At 45.8% G+C, this 18,527-nt stretch overlaps 1 protein-coding gene across 3 annotated transcripts in view; it reads left to right on the forward strand.

The window, feature by feature from the left end:
- Nucleotides 1-68: 68 nt before the first annotated feature.
- Nucleotides 69-18,527, forward strand: part of LOC135903002 (cytochrome c oxidase subunit 4 isoform 1, mitochondrial-like) — a 34,477-nt gene continuing 16,018 nt past the window's right edge. For 2 of the 3 annotated variants that reach the window (XM_065433337.2, XM_065433336.1), the window contains exons 1-3: nt 156-309; nt 7,439-7,713; nt 9,037-9,168. In XM_065433337.2, coding sequence (XP_065289409.1) covers nt 7,440-7,713; nt 9,037-9,168 — 406 coding nt within the window. In that variant the 5' untranslated portion in view covers nt 156-309; nt 7,439. Of the gene's footprint in view, nt 310-7,438; nt 7,714-9,036; nt 9,169-18,527 lie in introns of all 3 variants that reach the window. The other variant, XM_065433338.1, reaches the window with a different exon arrangement.

Raw genomic sequence — 18,527 nt, forward strand, 5'->3', positions numbered from 1 at the left:
ATTCCGAACAATCACTAGCTTCTAAAATACCATGTCCATAGACATAAAAATTAATCGCGCAGTTGCTAAGTCAAGGGTAAAAATGTGTAAATTTAAAGCAAATTTTGGAATTTAGCGATTTTGTCGTAGCGTATCGCTGATGCCTAGCAACATTGGTTCCACCCTTTCGCTTTTTTTTTTTTTTTTCGGTTATCTTACCGGCTCACTCGTACAGCTGCAGGTGAGATACTGCACCTCTCTTCCGTGCGGGTTGGTTCTTCGAAAAATTTCCCTGGTCTCTTTTTAACCTGAAGTAACGGCTTCATTAAGGTGCAGTAAACGTTACTGATCTTTTTAAGTGCGCATCCAGTGTGCGTAAGGGAGTGTTCGCTAGGTTTCACCTTTAGGGATTAAGCCTAACCTTTCCGAAGGCGGTGGAGGTCAAAAGATAGTTTGAGGTTACAGGTTGCGTTAACGGGGCTTCATTTGCGCCCATTCTTTACGTGTTATCTTATGATGTGCTATATTTGCTTCTTGATGTGATGTTATTATAGAAACCGCTTAGGGTGACATTGTAGTGCCAGGATCTTGCCGATTTGCACTTGTGCAGGACGAGTACATGCTAGCCATGTGGACAACGATGCGAAATGCACTGTTTAAGGATATTGGTTCGGCCTGTTTTTATTAGAGGTTGCGTCCGTGAATGTGCGATCTCTGTTGGTAGTTCAGTCTTCATACATAGTGAATGGCCCAATTTCTGGCAAGCGAGTTCTTTTATTCGCCTTTGATAAAGCTGAACGCGTTTATCGAAAGACTGTTTTAACCGCGTTGTTAAAAACTTCAGTTGCAAATGCCAATCCTGTTCATCGCTGTATGCAACTTACTGAAACGTAGAGCCCTCTGCAAGAGCTTACCGGTGAACACTACACAAGGTAGTACACCGGCATGAGTAGGCGGCTGACTGATCTCGATTACCATGCATTACAATGTGCGACCAGAGCCATGTTTGCTTTGTACGCAAATTGCCTTGCAAGCTGCTTTTGTTGAATTGTATATAAACCTTTATTGCTGACACCTTTGCATTACTAATCTATGCATTGTGAAACATTCATGCTTGAAATGTCGAGTATGTGTGTCGTGCAGAATCTTCGTAGTGACGGCTTATTACATAAACATAAGCAATAATCAGCCTCTATTGCAGCCCTGCAGCTCATGTACTTGGGATTACAGAGTTTGACCTTTAAAGGAAGGAGTGATTCCTAAAAAGTGCTATACTTGCGGTGAGCGTGCTGTAGCAATGTAAGGAACGCGAGTGATGATTAATTAAGCATGAGTGGCCATATATATATATATATATATATATATATATATATAATATTGCTCTATGTGCCAAAGCGACAATACGATTGAGGCACTCCTTAGTTAGGATTCATTTTAACTACCTGGAATTCTTTAATGTGCTGTCAATGCACGGTGCACGGGCGATTTTGCATTCCGCCTCCTCATTGAAATGCGGCCGGGAATCGAACCCGCGACATCGTGCTTAAAGTAGGCTATTTTAGAAATACTTTGCCGCAAGAAGTATCATACATCTGTTAGTTGGCGGGAGCCATGCACAAACCAAACGCTGCACATACACACTACAGTTGCATGTAGCTGCAGTCTGCTACACAGCACAGATACTGCGGCCTCCATGAAGTCCGCTGACTGGGCACGCTGCAGCTCGCGGAGGACAACTGCCTTTGGCGCATAGTAGCTCACCAAAATCAGAAGTGGCATCTACATGAACATCCCAAATCAAATTTAAGCTGCGCACCACTGTGACATTCAGCAAGTGGAGCATTGTGGTCACGCCCCACTCTGCTTGTAGTCTTTGCAGTGAAAATCATTGAAGGAGCAGAAGCACCTTGCAGGGGACATTTGCTAATAACTCTGCTTCTGTTGAACACATTAACACACAACGCTCCATCTGCTGAATGTCACAGTGGTGCGCAGCTTAAATTTGATTTAGGACGTTCATGCAGATGCCACTTCTGATTTTGGTGAGCTACTATGCGCCAAAGGCAGTTGTCCTCCGCGAGCTGCAGCGTGCCCAGTCAGCGGACTTCATGGAGGCCACAGTATCTGTGCTGTGTAGCAGACTGCAGCTACATGCAACTGTAGTGTGTATGTGCAGCGTTTGGTTTGTGCATGGCTCCCACCAACCAACAGATGTGCAGTGGCAGGCGATCCTCCGTCACTGAGCCTCAGGTCCGGCTGACCTTGGTTTGATGAGCACAAGTGGTGGTGGCTGCTGTTGCACCCCTCTGGGCGGTCCCTCCGTTAGCAACAAGTTTGTTGCATTTGTAGGCGATCCCACTGCAGGTGACCTGTCTCTCGAAGCTCCACCGACATTACTTATTGGGTAGCGTGACGTTGTTGGCGGGCTGCAGGCATCCGGTAGACCATGGCGACCGAGTAAGGGCGAGACGACGTTTTGCTAGTGCGAAACTTGCACTGTTTTATTCCATGGTAGTTGAAAGAAAATAAGAAGAGAATGAAGTATCAAGATGAAGTACATGGTATGAAGTATGAAATATACAATTCGGAGCCCCTTAAATAGGCTCTGCTACAATTGTGTGGGCGGGATCTTGCTTGCGTCGATGACACGTGACAGGCACAGAGAGAAGGCCCCTCCTCCTGCAATACCAGGCACGGGAAGGAGAAGTTGATCTTTTTTTCGACGAATCTGAGAGGAGCGGAAGAGTGAATGACCTCTCCGGCGCTCGTGGGCTCCGGTGCAGGGGGTAGAGTGAGGGGACGAGGTAAGCACACCCGATGCCACGACCATGAGAAGGGAAGGGGATGACGTAGCCCCCACGGTGCCCGTCCACGTTGAGAGGGGAAGGGGGTGACGTCTCGCCTACGGTGCCCGTCCACGTTGAGGGGGGAAGGGGATGACGTATGGCCCTTGGCGTTGCGCCATACCTAACAGACTCTCTGGCGGGGGAGGAAGATCCTGACGTGTAGGGGCCAGCAGCCACTCTACGAGGGATCGGCGTTTCGGTTCAGGATTCTCCGTAGAGGTCACAAACCCTTCGTTCGTAGCAGGTAGATTCCGGGGAGTGGTCATCTGTCCACGTGGCGCTCTTGTGACATTTCTCCCGAGTCTGGTCCGGTGAAGTTGGTCTTGCCATTTTTCGTCTCCTGCCTGGGCAAGCAATCACCACAGAACAGTGCCGGACCCACAACCACAAAGCAGCGAGCACAAGACCACTCTCCCCCAAGACACACCCGGCTTTTAACAAAAAAAGAAAACCCGCTACACCTTTCCCATTTCCTACGCGCGTCCTCCCCCTTTTCAACACTAAAACCCAGCCATTTCTTGAAAGCGTTAAGACGTTGTTATTAAAATCAGCTAACAATCGGCTTCACTTCAGAAAAACATATGAATGCACGAAAAAATGCCACGGAAACCCAGATGAGTATGAGGCTTTCGATACTCTAGGGGCAACAACTTAAACCGTCGGCATTGCCTTTAAGCTTACTTTTCTTGAAGCGATATAGCAAGCTAGGTTCTGCACCGCCCAACTACACGAACCGCATGTTCCCAACCTATCGCAGTGGCATACCGTGTTGCGCGGTGTCGCGCGCGCACAGGTAAACGTCAACACATCGCGTTCGATGACCGCGGAAACGCGTTGTCAAAACCCTGGAGTGAGGAAACGCGGCAGCAGCAGTGAGAGAATTGACCGTCGTGTTGGCTGTCGCAAACTAAACGTCAAAAGCACAGCGCATACGACACTACCGGCACTCGGCGCATGCTTTGAAGACGAGGCCCGCGCAGGCGTGCACATCCACAGCGCAGATCGCTTTCAATATAGACGGCCGCACCGTAAGCAGCAGCCGTAGACCCCCCCCCCCCCCCTTCCTCCATCGCCCACGTGCCTTGCGCGCGATGGAAGACGGCCCGCCTCCGCTCCGCCTTCCTCCCCTCGCGCTCGCGCGTGCCTGATTGATGTTGAATTCCAATGGCGGAGTCGGAGCAGCCGACGGACTCCGCGAGCGAGCACTCGACTCTGGCGCAGAGCAACGCCTCCAGATCCGCGAGTGGAACACAACCTGCGCCGCCGGAGCAAGGCGGAAGCGGAAGTTCTATCACAGAGTTACCCAGGATACCTTGCGTGTTGTCATTTCCTTCCGCTGTTTGCTCCCAGCACCGCCGCACCGGTCACTTGTCTCTTCAGCGCCGTTCACCTGTTGTTTTTTTAAAAGTGCGGAATGGATATCTCGTCAAGTGTGCAGCAGCTTTTGCTTCCTCGCGAGTCGTGACCGGTGGCGCCTCCCAGCAGACAAATGTGGTAAAGGAAGTATGTCGCGCAGAGTTCCGGTCCCCTCCGCCGATTTTGGCGGAGCATCTTTTTCTGCTCCACAGAGTGACTCCCACTCTGAATCCCCTCCGACTCTCATTGGAACACCTTACTCCCGCCCTCACTCTGCCATTGGAACAAACTTGCTCCGAAACGAGCAGAAAAACTTGCTCCGACTCCGCCATTGGAATTCAACATGAGTTGCGATCGGTGGCTGGCCCTCGCAACCTTTCACTCGCATATACAGTGTACAGCGCGGCGACAATGTTATCATGTTTGGACTACGGAACATCATGGCGACTGCAGAAATTTGCTTGGCGTGTGCATATACCTGCATCCCCCCTGCTGTAATGCCCGCATGGGCGATGCAGGTATCTAATAAATAAATAAAAAAATAAAAAAATGCTATTGCAATAAAATGGCGGCGCCCACGCAAGTGTAATATGGTGATATTTTATGCGATTTTAGTGCAAAGCAATCGCATTTGAGCACATTTTGGAGCCTGCTAGCCTTGCGTGAGTAGGTTATCTGTGGGCTTACGTTTCGGCAAATTTCTTTGATGCGGGAAGGACCTGACAGTGAGTTGTCAAGAGGTACGAAATATATTGAATCGGATGGGCGTTTGCCAGGGATACGAACATATTTCGTTGTCGTGGGGTTTCGTTATGGCAGGTTTAAACGGTATTACTTAAATTCAGATGTGTGGCTTCTAAAGCAAAATTGTATTAGAGAACAACTCTACACTAAAGCTGTGAGGAGTAATTGTGACAGTGACAAATGTACAAGAATATTTAGTGATTAGTTTGCAGTCATTTGGTTTTGAAACAGATAAAAACCCAGCTCCCTTACCCAAACCAATTATAAGTATGTATGTTATTTGGATGTTTTTGTTATTAATTGGTACAGCTAGGGAAGTGCACAATTTTTTATGGGACAGTTGCAGCCAAACATAGTTATAGAAATACCAGAGACTGAGCTTTTCCACAGGACTTTTTCAAAGCACCTCGGGCTTAGCAGCGCAATGACATTGTGCTGTCCCACCACTATGGCGTGCCTCGTAATTATATTGTTGTTTGGGCATGTAAAACCCCAGAGTTTAAGTTTTATATGTTGCAATAAACACAGCGAGCAAAAAAATTTCTGGAAAGATGATTTCCTGTCTTCATAGAGATTGGCTTGCTGCTAGGCCTCCCAAATAGGCACTTAAGTGTCAGAAATGGCAATGTAGAAGTTATTGCTAGAGGGGGTAGCTGCGTTTCTCCACATCATTTTTGTGATTATGTCCTGACATTGTTATGCATTTCAAGATGTGTAATATTTTGTTTTATGACTTGTAACAAATGTGGAGCCCCTCATTTGTTGGGTCATTAGATTGTTGCCAAGATCTGGCTGATGAACTTGGGAACTGATTGGAACAAAGTGTGTGAACCATCTGCTCAGGACAAAAGGTTTATTAAGTGCAAGTGTACATGTAGTTTGCACAGCATAGTGGAAATACTTAATTTCATTGGTCAATATAGGAGCTAAAACATTGGTATCATGGACAGGCTTAGTCCCTAGTGATATACTATTGCGCGAAATGATGCCAAAGGGGAAAATATTTCTGCTCATGGTTATGATTTATAGGGTAATATTGGGCACACTGGAAGGACCTAAGAGGAAATGGTTTGCATGAGTACTCCCAGCCGTTAGTTTTTCTGACACTGCTGTATTCACACACAACTAGAATACTTTTTAGGTACTAAGCCTGAGGGTATGGGATCGAATCCCAGCTGTATTTTGGTAGGGGCAAAAGGCAAAAACGCTTGTGGTACCGTGCATTGGCTGCACGTCAAAGAACCCTAAGTGGTCAAAATTAATCTGGAGTCCCTCACCACAGTGTGCCTCATATTCAAATCGTGGTTTTAGCACAGAAAACCCCCGACTTGTAAATTTTTAATACTTTGAAGAAGATAATCCAATTTAGTCAAATGGATGGCTTTAATGTATTACAGATACTTTTGACTCTACCTATATAGAATATCAGTGGGCATGTAAGTTAGTAATTCATCCCTAGAGAACATCTGACTTTTGTATGGTTGACTTTCATAGAGTATCAGTGGCCATTTCAAGGTGCAAGGTGTTGTGCAGAATTCAACGAAGCGATGCCAGTCTTCTGCACAGACTAAGGCTGGGGGTAGCGTTTACGCGCGGATACGTGCACCTCATGCGACGCACCGAGTCTCCACACTGTGAGGTGTGCAATGTGACTGAAACTATAGGTCATGTGCTTTGTGACTGCCCTAAGTTCGTGGAAGAGCGTGATAGGTTGGTCAAGGACCTTACGCGTCTCGACAGTGCACCGTTGTCGGAGGATATTATTTTAGGCTCTTGGCCAGACGCTCAGTCGAGTTTTCAGGCCATCAAGGCATTACTGAACTTTTTAAAAATTACAGGCCTGGACTGCAGACTTTGAGCATGCCCAATTGCTTGCCATATTTTCTACATCTTCCTTCTATCGTCATCGTCACCCATCATGCACCTCTTTCTTCCCTCTTTCTTTCCCACTTCCCCTTCCCCCAATGCCGAGTAGCTGGCTAGAGGAATATACCTCAGGCCGACCTCTCGGCATTTCGTGTCATTAAACTTCTTTCTCTCTCTCTCTCTCTCTACATACATGCAATTGCCATTGAGTTTTCTTTGTCATAACCTTGTGCATCAAGCATAGAAGAAAAGGATATATGATATGTGTTTGTGTGTGTGTGTGTGCGTGTGCGCGCGCTTGTGTGTATGGCTATTATGAGGAATATCTTGTGGCTTGCTCTAAACTTTTCTGCTTCTATGCCACATTGTATGTGATGGTAAAGTCTTATTTGTCTCAGTGCATTGTGCGGCCAGCATGGTAAGCTGCTTTTTGTAATCTTTGCTGACCTTTAACCTGCAGTACCACCCTGTTGCAGTAAATGACATGACTTTTCATCATGTTAGTGCTTTTTGCTTCTAGAGTGCCTCTTTTCCTGGGCATTCTGATTTGTTGTTACAGGCTGTTAGCATGTAGGTGACTTGCTTGCTGGCTTTAGTGGTGCCAGGTCTTTATGAGATTAACAGATGGGGGTTTAATTTGCTTTCAGCATGGCGAACAGACTGCTGCAGATCAGTGAACGTGCAGTCAAGTTGGCACCCATAGTAACACGGGCCCAACCAGCAGCTGCATATCATGGCCGTGCCCTTATTGGCAAGCGAGAAGTGGTTGGCTTTGGCATGAACGGCGAGTATAGCTACCTTGACAACCCTGACTTCCCTATGCCAGCCATCCGTTACAAGGAGCCCTCTCCAGAGATTGAAAAATTGCGTGAGAAGGAGAAGGGTGATTGGAAAAATCTCAGCCTGGAGGAGAAGAAAGCATGTGAGTCAGTCTGACACATTTCCATTCACATATAAATTGTACAAAATATAGTCATCATGACACTTTTAATTAAAAAAATTAGAGGGAAAATTTAAAACATGTTTTGTAATTTTTTGGAGAGGTAAATGTGAGAGATAAATTGCATAAAGGCTCAACCAGACGTACGCGTTCCAATGCGTCCGCACACGCCGCACTGACTCGACGTCGCGTCGCGCCCGACGGAGGAAGAGGGCGCGCACCCAAACAATGCACGAGTTGCCGCGCGTAGCCGCGCGTCTCGCCGCGGCGGCGCAGTGTTGCTAGCTTGCCATGTTCAAGGCAGTCTAGCCTTCGCTTAACGGACACGTTAAGCATGTGTGTTACATATTGCAAGAAAACACAATAAAAGCGGGGAAGGCGAAGCTAACTTCACCACAGACTTCACGACGCGCGCGTGGAGCCGGAGAGATTGCTCAAACACATCACGCTAGGCATCTCGGAGACGACGAGCGCGCCACCTGTCGCTGTCATGACAAAATGCCGCACCGCCATACGCGGCGCAGCCCAGCCGATGCTGACACCTCCCATTCTAGCCACCCTACCCGGGCTTGCCTGAACGTCGCGCGATGAGTCGTTCCAGAAGTGACGTTGGCTTGCCGTGGTCATGTGAGGTGCGTCATGCTACTGACGCGAGCGGCAGCTTCCGGCGCGGGCGCGTAAAACCTAGCGGTTGTAGGTCTCGACGCCGCCGCGCGCCTACACGCGAAACAGCCTCCGCGCCTGACGCCGTACGCGCCCAGGCGTGGTGCAGCGCATGCGGGCGCATTGGAACGCGTACGTCTGGTTGAGCCTTTAGTATTACACTTTCGGTTTTGCTAGTTCATGCACTGTTTGTCACTTTGTTCGTCCAAGTAATGCTGGGAATATCTTTTAGCCAGTTAATGTGATTACGAATTTAGCCAATCGAGGCCACCTTTATGGTTCATGGTGAGCCTACATAAATGTTCTTATGTAGCTAGGCTTGTCAGGAAAAAGCCTACCGATGTATATGTAGTAAGATGCTTTCTTATAACATTTGTGTGGTTTGACACTGGAGCATTCCTGGTCACGTTTTATTACTCTTGAGAGCATAAACAGTCATCTAAGTCAAGAGTAGGAAAAAGCCCTGGCGATTTTGCTTAGCTACCCTTGGGGGGAAAATGCAGGTGTTTGAGGGTTTAAAACTTGAATGTCATTTTTTTATTATATTTAATGCAAAGTAGCAAACTGGTGGTGTGCTTGGAGTAATTTCTGAAGCGGTAGATTTTGTGCTTACTGTCTGCTCTATTTTTTTTTTCCCCTTAGTGTATCGATACAGCTTTTTCCAGACCTATGCTGAAATGAATGCATCTCGAAATGAGTGGAAGCCCATTTTGGGGAATGTGTGCTTGCTTTTGGGTTGCACCCTCTGGGTATGGATTTTCCTCAAGAAGTTCGGTGAGTGCAAAATTGGCAGGTTGCTGTTGTGCAGGACGATATTAATACATTTAAGGGGGACCTCTACTATAAACTTTTATTTTAAGCAATATTAATCGAACTTTTCTCTGATTTCAGATATGTAATTTTGGTGTAGGTCAGTAAGTTTTTGATATATTTAACATTTCAATTCCTTTGAGGCCACAGAAAAAGATGCCATAAATAATAAAGGGATGGTTGGGTAGCCTATGCTCTTATAGAATAAAATAATGAAAGATTTTTTCCCCACTCATTTGCTACATTTTCTGCCACATATTGAAGGCTTAAATTTGGTGGGCTGTGAAAGCATTAATGAAAAGATGCTTCAAAATTTCACTTCTTACTCCTTAGGCTACATAACCTTGCCTTAGAAGCCAATTTTTGTGGTTCTTTATAGGCCTCAAACAGGGGAACTAATCTTGGAACTAATTGACCTTCACCAAAACTAATTACTATACTATTATTTCAAACAGGTGCAAAAGCATTAGCAGGAATGTCAAGTTTCATTAACAGTAATAAAAAGAAAAGAAAATGGTTTCAATGTCAGTGTCATCCCCCTGAAGTGACACGGGGACATTGCATTATCTTGGATTATATTTGAATATCTTGGAACTGGCGTTTGTATTGTGTTGATTGATTGGTTTAATGCAAAGCTAACCTTTAGTTGGATAAATTGGCCTTATGTGGTACAAGTTTATCATGCTAACCAGTCGGAACTAATTAAATCTTGTGCTGTGCAACTGGGCTGTTGCCAAATGTAGCGTATTTAAAACAGGGAAATGGCATTAGGCAGCTTAGGACGTGGGCCTTGTTCACTTCCTTTTCCTACAGAGCATCTTGCACTCTTACTGCATATTTGGCAATTTCAGGGTGTCTACCAACCGGGAACTCTCAGGGATTTTGAGTAGTCTGGAAGAACTCATGGAAAACTCAGGGAATTGGTGCCTCTATCAGGGAAAATTAGCTGTTATTTTATTGAAAGGGTCAAAAGTCGCAGTAATGCTGCCTCGAGTAACAGACAGGAATCGTAATGAATTGTCTGATGCCCTGTCATCGGCTAGAGGAGTTGCCAGTGTACAGTCAGCGACCGACTTTTCGGATTCCCGATAATTTGGACGGCTTCACGGCACCACCACGTACCCCATAGAGTCAGTGTATTAGAACGTCTGAAATTTCGGACGCAAGAACTCTTCGCCGTCTGATTTTCCTAATGTTTTGCCGTGACCGCAAGTCCAAAACGGCATTAATAAAAGCCACCACCGCTGCCATTTTGATTACCTCGCCGTGTCGAACCGGCGCTCTAGCACGCAGATCCGCTGGCAGCCGTAGCCACCACTGCGGCAACGCTAGGCCTAGCTGCTTTGACGTTTGCGATGAAGCTTCTTGCTGTTGGGTGCTGTGTTTTTTATTGAAAGAATTCGTTGCTGTCAGCAATGGCACGGACTCCACTTTTGTGGTACTACTCGCGATTGGCTTAGAAGCTTAGAAAGCACGGTGCGTCGCGTAATGTCGGTTCCCGAAAGTCAGCTTAACCTCTGTTCCGAAAGGTTAATTGTAGCATACACAAAAATATTGCAGTGAAGCATAACAAGCTTGGGAAGCGGCTATTGCCATGGGACACAGTATGTATTCCTTAATTATACACGTGTTCACCCAGTATTTCCTTTCACAGTACAAGCACCGATATGCCTAATATGTGTACCGACAGGCCTTCAGAGCGTTTTCGAATGTGCTTGTGGTGGTTTGAGCCCTTAAGGGCAATAAATTACGTGCATTTATTGTTTTCCAACTGGCTGATTTTTCGGGTGTTTTCGCGGCCCCTAAGGAGTTCGAAAAATTGGACGTGGACTGTGCAACTGACCAAGAAGTTGCTTCGAATGGTCCATCGGATGAACAAGTGGCGGAAGGAGGACAAGAACAGAAAGGACCTATGCATTGAGGAATGAACGGGAAAGGAAGCGTGCTGCTGCTGTTTTGAAGGAGCTTGAGCTCAAAAAAACAGTGTTAGCTGATGCCGAGATGCAGGTGTCCCTCATCCAAACCTATATGAACTCTTTAAGCAGTTAAACACAACCCTGAGGCGTCGTGCGCGAGCTGAGAATATGTCAGGGCAGTTGAGGTTGACTTACAAGCTGTTGAGAAAGAATCTCAAATGTGACAAGGTTTGGGCATAGAGAAAGAAATTTCAACAAGAGCGGACACTCCCATAGAGCCCAGCGGCCGAATTGACTGTAGCACACCAAGCGGATGTTGTTGACTCCTTCCGGTTTCGGTTTTGGGCGTGCGCATTTTTAACACCAGTTGGTACATGCCGCGCCGTCTCCGCTGCTCGGCGCGGCATTCATTTTTTTTTTTTTTTCGCTTCTGCTGAACCACACGTGGCCTTGGCGTGGAATCGTTTCATTATTTAGTAGAAATGATTGCGATTGGCCTTTACAAGACTGCGCCGAATCTGTCAGGTGCAATTTCATAAAGAAAACGAAAAGACGTCTTCTGAAATGATGAAATGTTTATTTTGCTCTATGTAAATGCTCGTTCCGGACTTCTTCTGCATTCATCCAAAGTTGTGGCACCAGGTAAGCAGCAGTCGTTGCCGTACGATGCTCCACCGGATGCCATCAGCTGAAAGAAAGTAAATTAAAAGCACGTATCATTTCGGTATATTGACCTAACAGGAGTATGGCGTGTAGAGGCGAAACGCGCGTAAGTGGTGAATGAGCGGCATTACAGATAAATTCACTTCTACGTACATTTCGCAGCCAAGACTCCTCCCAAACAATGCCATAAAATCTGAACATCCCATTTTCAAGCACCCCTCCTTTCCCGGGCATTATTTCCTGCACTTAAAGTGCACAAATACACGGGTGACTGCGCGTTTCCAAAACAACTTGGCCTCAGTCGACACGATGGTACGCCAAGTACACAAAGGTGGCTACAACACAGGCTCAGCCAGACCATGTTACACGCTCGCAGAATGCGTTCTAATCGCACTCAAGTCAGACTCGTGGGTGCAAAGCCTGTTTTCAGTCGCTCAGAATGCATAAATGTCATGTTCTTGAGCTCCTCCGTGTTATCTTTTACGCGTCCTGCCGGCGCATGCAACACTCCCGTGTTATCACTCTCGGCAATCGCTCGTTGCGTTTTCGAGAAGCGTGAGTACCTGAATAAGGTATATATTGTTGGAGGGCTATAAAATGTGTCACAAACTTATCCCACTAAAATTCAGTACACACAAAACTAACTCACTATGGCCGGCTTGCTTTTTTGCTAACAGCTTCACAACCCCAGGCGCGGCGAGCAAGCCTCAAGATATCCCAAAAAGTTGCCAAATAAATTACAATACTTTTTTGGGTCAGAGAAATGCGTCACGAACTTCTACCAGTAAGATTCAGTACACGCGAAACTAACTGCGGCACACAGCCGAGCTGCTTTTCGCTAACTGCGTCAATAGGCCGGGTGCGGCAACCGTGCTTCTAAACTACCCCAAATATAACGACGTTAGTTACAATAATGTTGGGAGCCACAGAATTCGCGACTACTTGTCTGTCTTAGGCGCTACGACGTAGTACACGCATGCACACGCGCAAATGCGTCACACGGCCGAGCCGGTTTTCGCTTACTGCGTCAATAAGCCGGGCGCGGCAAGCGTGCCCAAAAACTACCGAAATAAGTTACAGTAATGTTGGGGCTCATAGAAAGCGTCGCAAACATCTCCCAGGACGAGGCATTAACTCAAATTAACTGCGCCAGGACGGCGGTGCTGTTTTTCGCTAACTGCGCCACTCGAACTAAGCCTAAATGTGATTAAAATGCGCCGCACACTGTCAAACACAATTTCTCACCTTGCCGTAGTCCAGTAGTGCAGTGGTGCCGTGTCGAAATGCAGACGACATGCAAGAGAAGCATAGAGAAGGCCGGGAGCCCAATAAAATGGGCTATATCCAAAACATACGGGTCGCCGAGCACGCAAGCTTCTCACGTACGACCGTCCTCGCTCACTCCTGCGGCTTGTCTGCAGCGCATGACGTATGCATGCGCGTCTGGCGTGCCGCTAGCTTGTTGCTAGGCAACGCAACAAAAAGTTGCAAAGTATAAGTTCATTTACACGCAAAACTTTTTCACTTTTAGTGGGATGGAATAAAAAAAATAAAACGTTGTCTGGAAGTTTATTTCACATTCTTTTTTCCTGATGCTCGCATCAACTAACGGATGTTGTTAAAACTAGGCGTGACGTGTTTCCTGTTGCCAGTTTTTGAAGAGTGTCCCCTCTTGTTGAATTTCTTTCTCTGTGGTTTGGGCCTCATACCACTGAGCTTGCTATCATTTGATAGAAATACAGTCAACGACCGATTTTTCGGACCCTCTAGGGAAAGTAAAAACGTCTGAAAAATCAGGCAGTATGAAAAAATTAATGCATGCAAAAAAAAACCGCGCCTTTTTTCTTTTTTCCTCGGATCTAGAGGTAAAGGGCGATGTACCAGGCTTCCGAAACCCTGCCAAAGCATCAATGAAGGCGCTATAAAAACAGGCGTTCAAAAACTCTGTATGCCGCCGACTGCCGGTTTATTATGTACATGTGCATGGTCGGGCAGCCAGTGTTATTGCTGCAGTGGCTTGAAGAACTTGTTGATTGTTGTTTGGACGGCGTTCCGGTTGCATGCGATCATATTTGCCTCGATCTGAGCAAGGTTCATGTCAGCACTGTACACCGATGAAAGAGTCAACAATGCTCGCGTCAACTCGGCGCTTGTAGGCAGTGCAGGCATTGGCTCCTCATTTTCAACATCGGAGTCTTCTGAATCCCCCACAACCTGATGGACTATTCCCTCGTTAGTCAGTTCTGCGCAGAAGTTGAGCTCGTTGTCAGCGTCAACAAACTGCTCAAAAGTTATTTCCATGGGCATGGTACTGCTTTCCGTGCTTCGATGCCATCGGTGAGGACGACGAAGACGGAGTGGGAGCCATCGAAGGCAAGCGAAATCCTCAAGTTGCGAACAGTGGAGTTCGCTGACGAGCGTTGTAGCACCTAGGCCTAGCGTCGCAGAGCACACTTGACACAACAGCACAACCACACACCACGCTAGCCAAAACGTGGCCTGCGCAAACAAACGAAATAGCGCCGCTCCGGAAACTCCGCCGGAGGCGGAAGTACGGCCATTTGCGGTGATGAACATAGCCAGCGTGGCCAGACCAAATCGGTGTGTGACGGCTAGATCCGGCTAGTTGTGGTTCAAAGCGGCGCTATGCTTCGTCTGCAAGTCGATTTCCTTCGCAAGGGCGCTGCGCGAGGAGCCAAAGGACCTTCCGTCGCGTCAAAAAGTCAGGAAAATTGGACGGCGGGGGGTTCGAGCATCTGAAACTTCAGATGTCCTTATACATTGATTCTATGGGGCTCGTGGCGGTGCCGCGAAGACGTCCGAAATATCAGGCATGTCCGAAAATTCAGTCGTTGACTGTAGTTCATATTCGAAAATATTTGTTTCTGTATGCATCTCCTTTTTATTCATATTTGAGAATGTCCCACTCGATTTGCAATTTTTTCGAAGACACTTTATTTGCTGTGCATTTTACTAACCCCTCCCTTCTATTCTCTTTTTGAATAACATAAACACTACTTCTTAGTATTCAGGTTAGATTAAGTCGTTTTTTTTTTTCTTAAAATTTTTTCAATGATTACTAGAGTGACAGCATCGGGCAATATGGTTTCAGCCTGCCTTGACATAAAACATAGTTCTGCATCACTCAGTGAATTTTGCAGAGGTACTTGGGGAAAACCTGGAAAACTCTGGGAATTTGGAAATGTCAACTTGGTAGACACCCAGAATTTAAACTGTTTCAGGCTTAGTGTGTGTACTTGCAGACAGATGTCGGCACGGTAAGAGGATATTCGCTTGTACACATGCACAAATGTTTTCGGGCTATTTGCTCACTCTTAACTTGTGCTCGTTTGCACTCCTACCCAAACTTGTATACTATACTCGCTGCCACTCGCTCGCATTCATACTCTTTCATTCACGCTTACAGGCACCCGCCTAGGCTCATATTCATGTTCTTCATGCTCCTCAGCACTTTAATTTGTGCTAACATTTACTCGCACTAGCTGATAGTCGCTCCTCTCCATACTCACTCACACACTCATTCTCTTCATATCTACATTCAGTCACACCTTTTGTCACTTGCTGACACTCTATCCCACGTCTGAAATAAGTGTGGAGTGAGTATGAATTAGTGTGCTCATTGGTGAGTATGTTGACCTATGCTTGCAGATTTAGCCAATTCTAAATCTTAAATTCACATTTTAGGCTGAGTGAAAACATTGCTTGTTTATGAAATGCATCTTTAGCTTGGCATTTATAATATAGTATGTGAGCTATCGACACCTTCAAAGGTGTAATTAGTCTTGACATATGATGGCATTACAGTTGACCCCGGATACATATGAAACTCAGACATATAGAATTATTGTACAGTAGAACCTCGTTAATACGATCCCATTACATACAATTTCCCGGTGACAACATTCACGATTGAGAACACAAGAAATGAGCCAATACTGTTCCGCATCATTTTTACTGGTTCATACTTTCCGAGAAAACACTATCTTTTGGCACCAATGTTTAGTGCATTGCCAAAATGCGATCTTATGTTTTCTGGCTGCTAGATCACATGTAAAAATAAGGCGCGTAATAAAGAATAGAGCAGCTTCCCTGCAATACTCGACTGCCAGTCTCACGGGAAAATGCCTGTGCATACTCGGTTTTCAAATCGAAGTATCAGCAAATCTCTCGGGTTGCTGCACGCTGCATTAATGGCTATCGCTGCCAACCCTATTGATATAAGCACTTTCCCCATCTGTTTCACAAGTGCGTGGGGCGTATAAAAAGACATAACCCAAACGTGCTGCTGCTCACTGTTGCAGGTAGCTCGGAGTGCCAAGTTTCGCTCTGGCAGCATGCGCATCGTCTAGTATCCCCCACCAGCTTGATTTCATTTTGGTTTGCTTGGTGGCTATCATAAGTCTATGCAATATGAAAACAACTTGCGTCTTGGTCTCGGTTTGCTTAAGTGCATTAGTGTCTCGTGCCCCACCTGCTCGGTGCACGTCCGTGTTGATTCGCACGCTTCGCATTATGTAGATGTCAACTACACTTGAGTCTCAAACTTTTTGTGACTTCCAGTCGTATCTTTTCCCGGTTAGTACGTTTATTCTTGAGCTTTTTCCCAAAACGTGTGAATGAAGTTATACTATATACAGTATTTTTTTTATTTATTCCGTACTGCCAGCCTGCTTTAGAGGCCCTAGGCAGGAGTGGGACATACATATAGGCTTTAAGAGTCAATAGCATGTGAAACACAAGAAAAAAAAAGAGAAGAAGAAAAAAAAAAGGTGGAAACAAGCAAAGTGTCATCTTGGTACAATGCAAAAGAAAGAAACAACAATAAAAAGGAAGGAAGATATCAAAGAATTCTGCAATACAGCACATGTTTACACAATGGCTTATACACACACACACACACAAAGAAATTGACGGTGCCCTTAACATGATATAATCTATAGTGTATGGATTAGGATAGAAATCGTGGGAAACGTTTCGGTTCATAGATTAATGAGTGCGTGCATGAAGGATTAATGAGTGCGTGCATGGTGGAGCTTTGAACGTTTTCAGGCAGGGCGTTCCAGTCATGGATGGTTCGGGGGAAAAACGACTGCTTAAATAATGTGGTCTGTTGCGAATACTCGTCTAACCTGAATGAATGTGATGAACGCGTTGGGCGCCGGCTACAAGGGGTAATATACAATTTTTTATCTAGTTTTACATGTTCCCGATAAATTAAATATAACATTTTGAGCCTGTCTCGATACCGTCTTGCCTCTAGGGTTTCCAGGTTCACCTGCTGTAAAAGAGCGCTAGCTGATGTATGACGGCGGTAGGAATTAAAAATAAACCTGACTGATTTCCGCTGTATCATTTCAATCATATTTATGCTTGCTTGGGTGTAAGGATCCCAGACAGGAGTAGCGTACTCTAACAATGGTCTGATGAAAGTCTTGTATGCTAATAATTTTATATTACATGTAGATTTAGCCAAGGTCCTCCTCAGGTATCCGAGCTTATTCATGGCTTTCTTTTTAATGTGAGCTACATGACTATTCCACCTAAGGTCCGACGTAATTACTAAACCAAGGTATTTATATTCTGTAACAGAGGATAAGTTATGGCCATTAATGCTGTACACAAAGGGTAACGGCTTCTTTTTGCGTGTAATGATCATTGATACTGTTTTTGGTAGGTTAATGTTCATTTGCCACTCTAAGCTCCAAGTCGCTATTGCTGATAAAGATGAATTTAGGATTGTCTGATCTGCCTCGCTGTGAATTTCATGATAAAGTACGCAGTCATCTGCAAACAGTCGAATTTTAACTGGTATATTATTCTCTATATCATTGATAAAAACTAGAAAGAACAGAGGGCCCAAGACTGATCCCTGTGGGATTCCAGATTGTACATCGGATAAGTCTGATTTCGCATCATCAACGACGACTGTCTGTCGCCTGCCCGTAAGATACGCCTCAATCCAGTGAAGTAGTTGCTCGTTTTTGAGAATAGGTTTTAACTTTGATAACTTCTGGTGGGACACATGGTCGAAGGCTTTCTCAAAATCTAAGAATACCATGTCAATTTGGCCTTGGCCGTCTAGTGCTGCCGCGATTTCATGCACTGTTTCTAATAGTTGTGTTACAGTGGATTTCCCACGACGGAAGCCGTGTTGTCGCGGGTCACAGAGGCCATTACTTTCTATGAAGACTGAGATGTGCCTAAATATTGTGTTCTATCACTTTTGATGAAGTGCAAAGTAGGGAGATAGGATGGTAAGATTGGAGCAATGAACGGTCGCCTGATTTAGGGATGGGAATTATTTTTGCATGTTTCCAGTCACGTGGAATTTCTGCACATGAAAGTGATTTATTATATATAACGTAAAGATATTTGGCGCACCATTCGGCGTATCGCACCAAAAAAGCATTAGGTATTTCATCGACGCCTGGCGACTTCTTTATACAGTGAAACCTCGTTAAACCGTAGTCAGCCGGAGCTCGGAAAAAGTACGTACTAAACGGTAGTACTGTTTAAGCGAAATAGCATGAGATCGCCCACTTATCTGTCAAAAACGGAACTCAGAGAGAGTGCCATGAAAGGGGAAAAACATGCAGTATTTATTCACTTCGCGGGACGTAAATGTTATTTTCGTTTGATATTGCGGCGGCCTAGCACGACGACAGCGGCCTCAAACTTACTGAAGCTGCGTGCCAGCTTCTCAGCCAGCCCCCCTCCTCTCGG

The sequence above is a fragment of the Dermacentor albipictus genome, chromosome 1 (assembly GCF_038994185.2).
Source record: "Dermacentor albipictus isolate Rhodes 1998 colony chromosome 1, USDA_Dalb.pri_finalv2, whole genome shotgun sequence".
Taxonomy (NCBI): Eukaryota; Metazoa; Arthropoda; class Arachnida; order Ixodida; family Ixodidae; genus Dermacentor; species Dermacentor albipictus.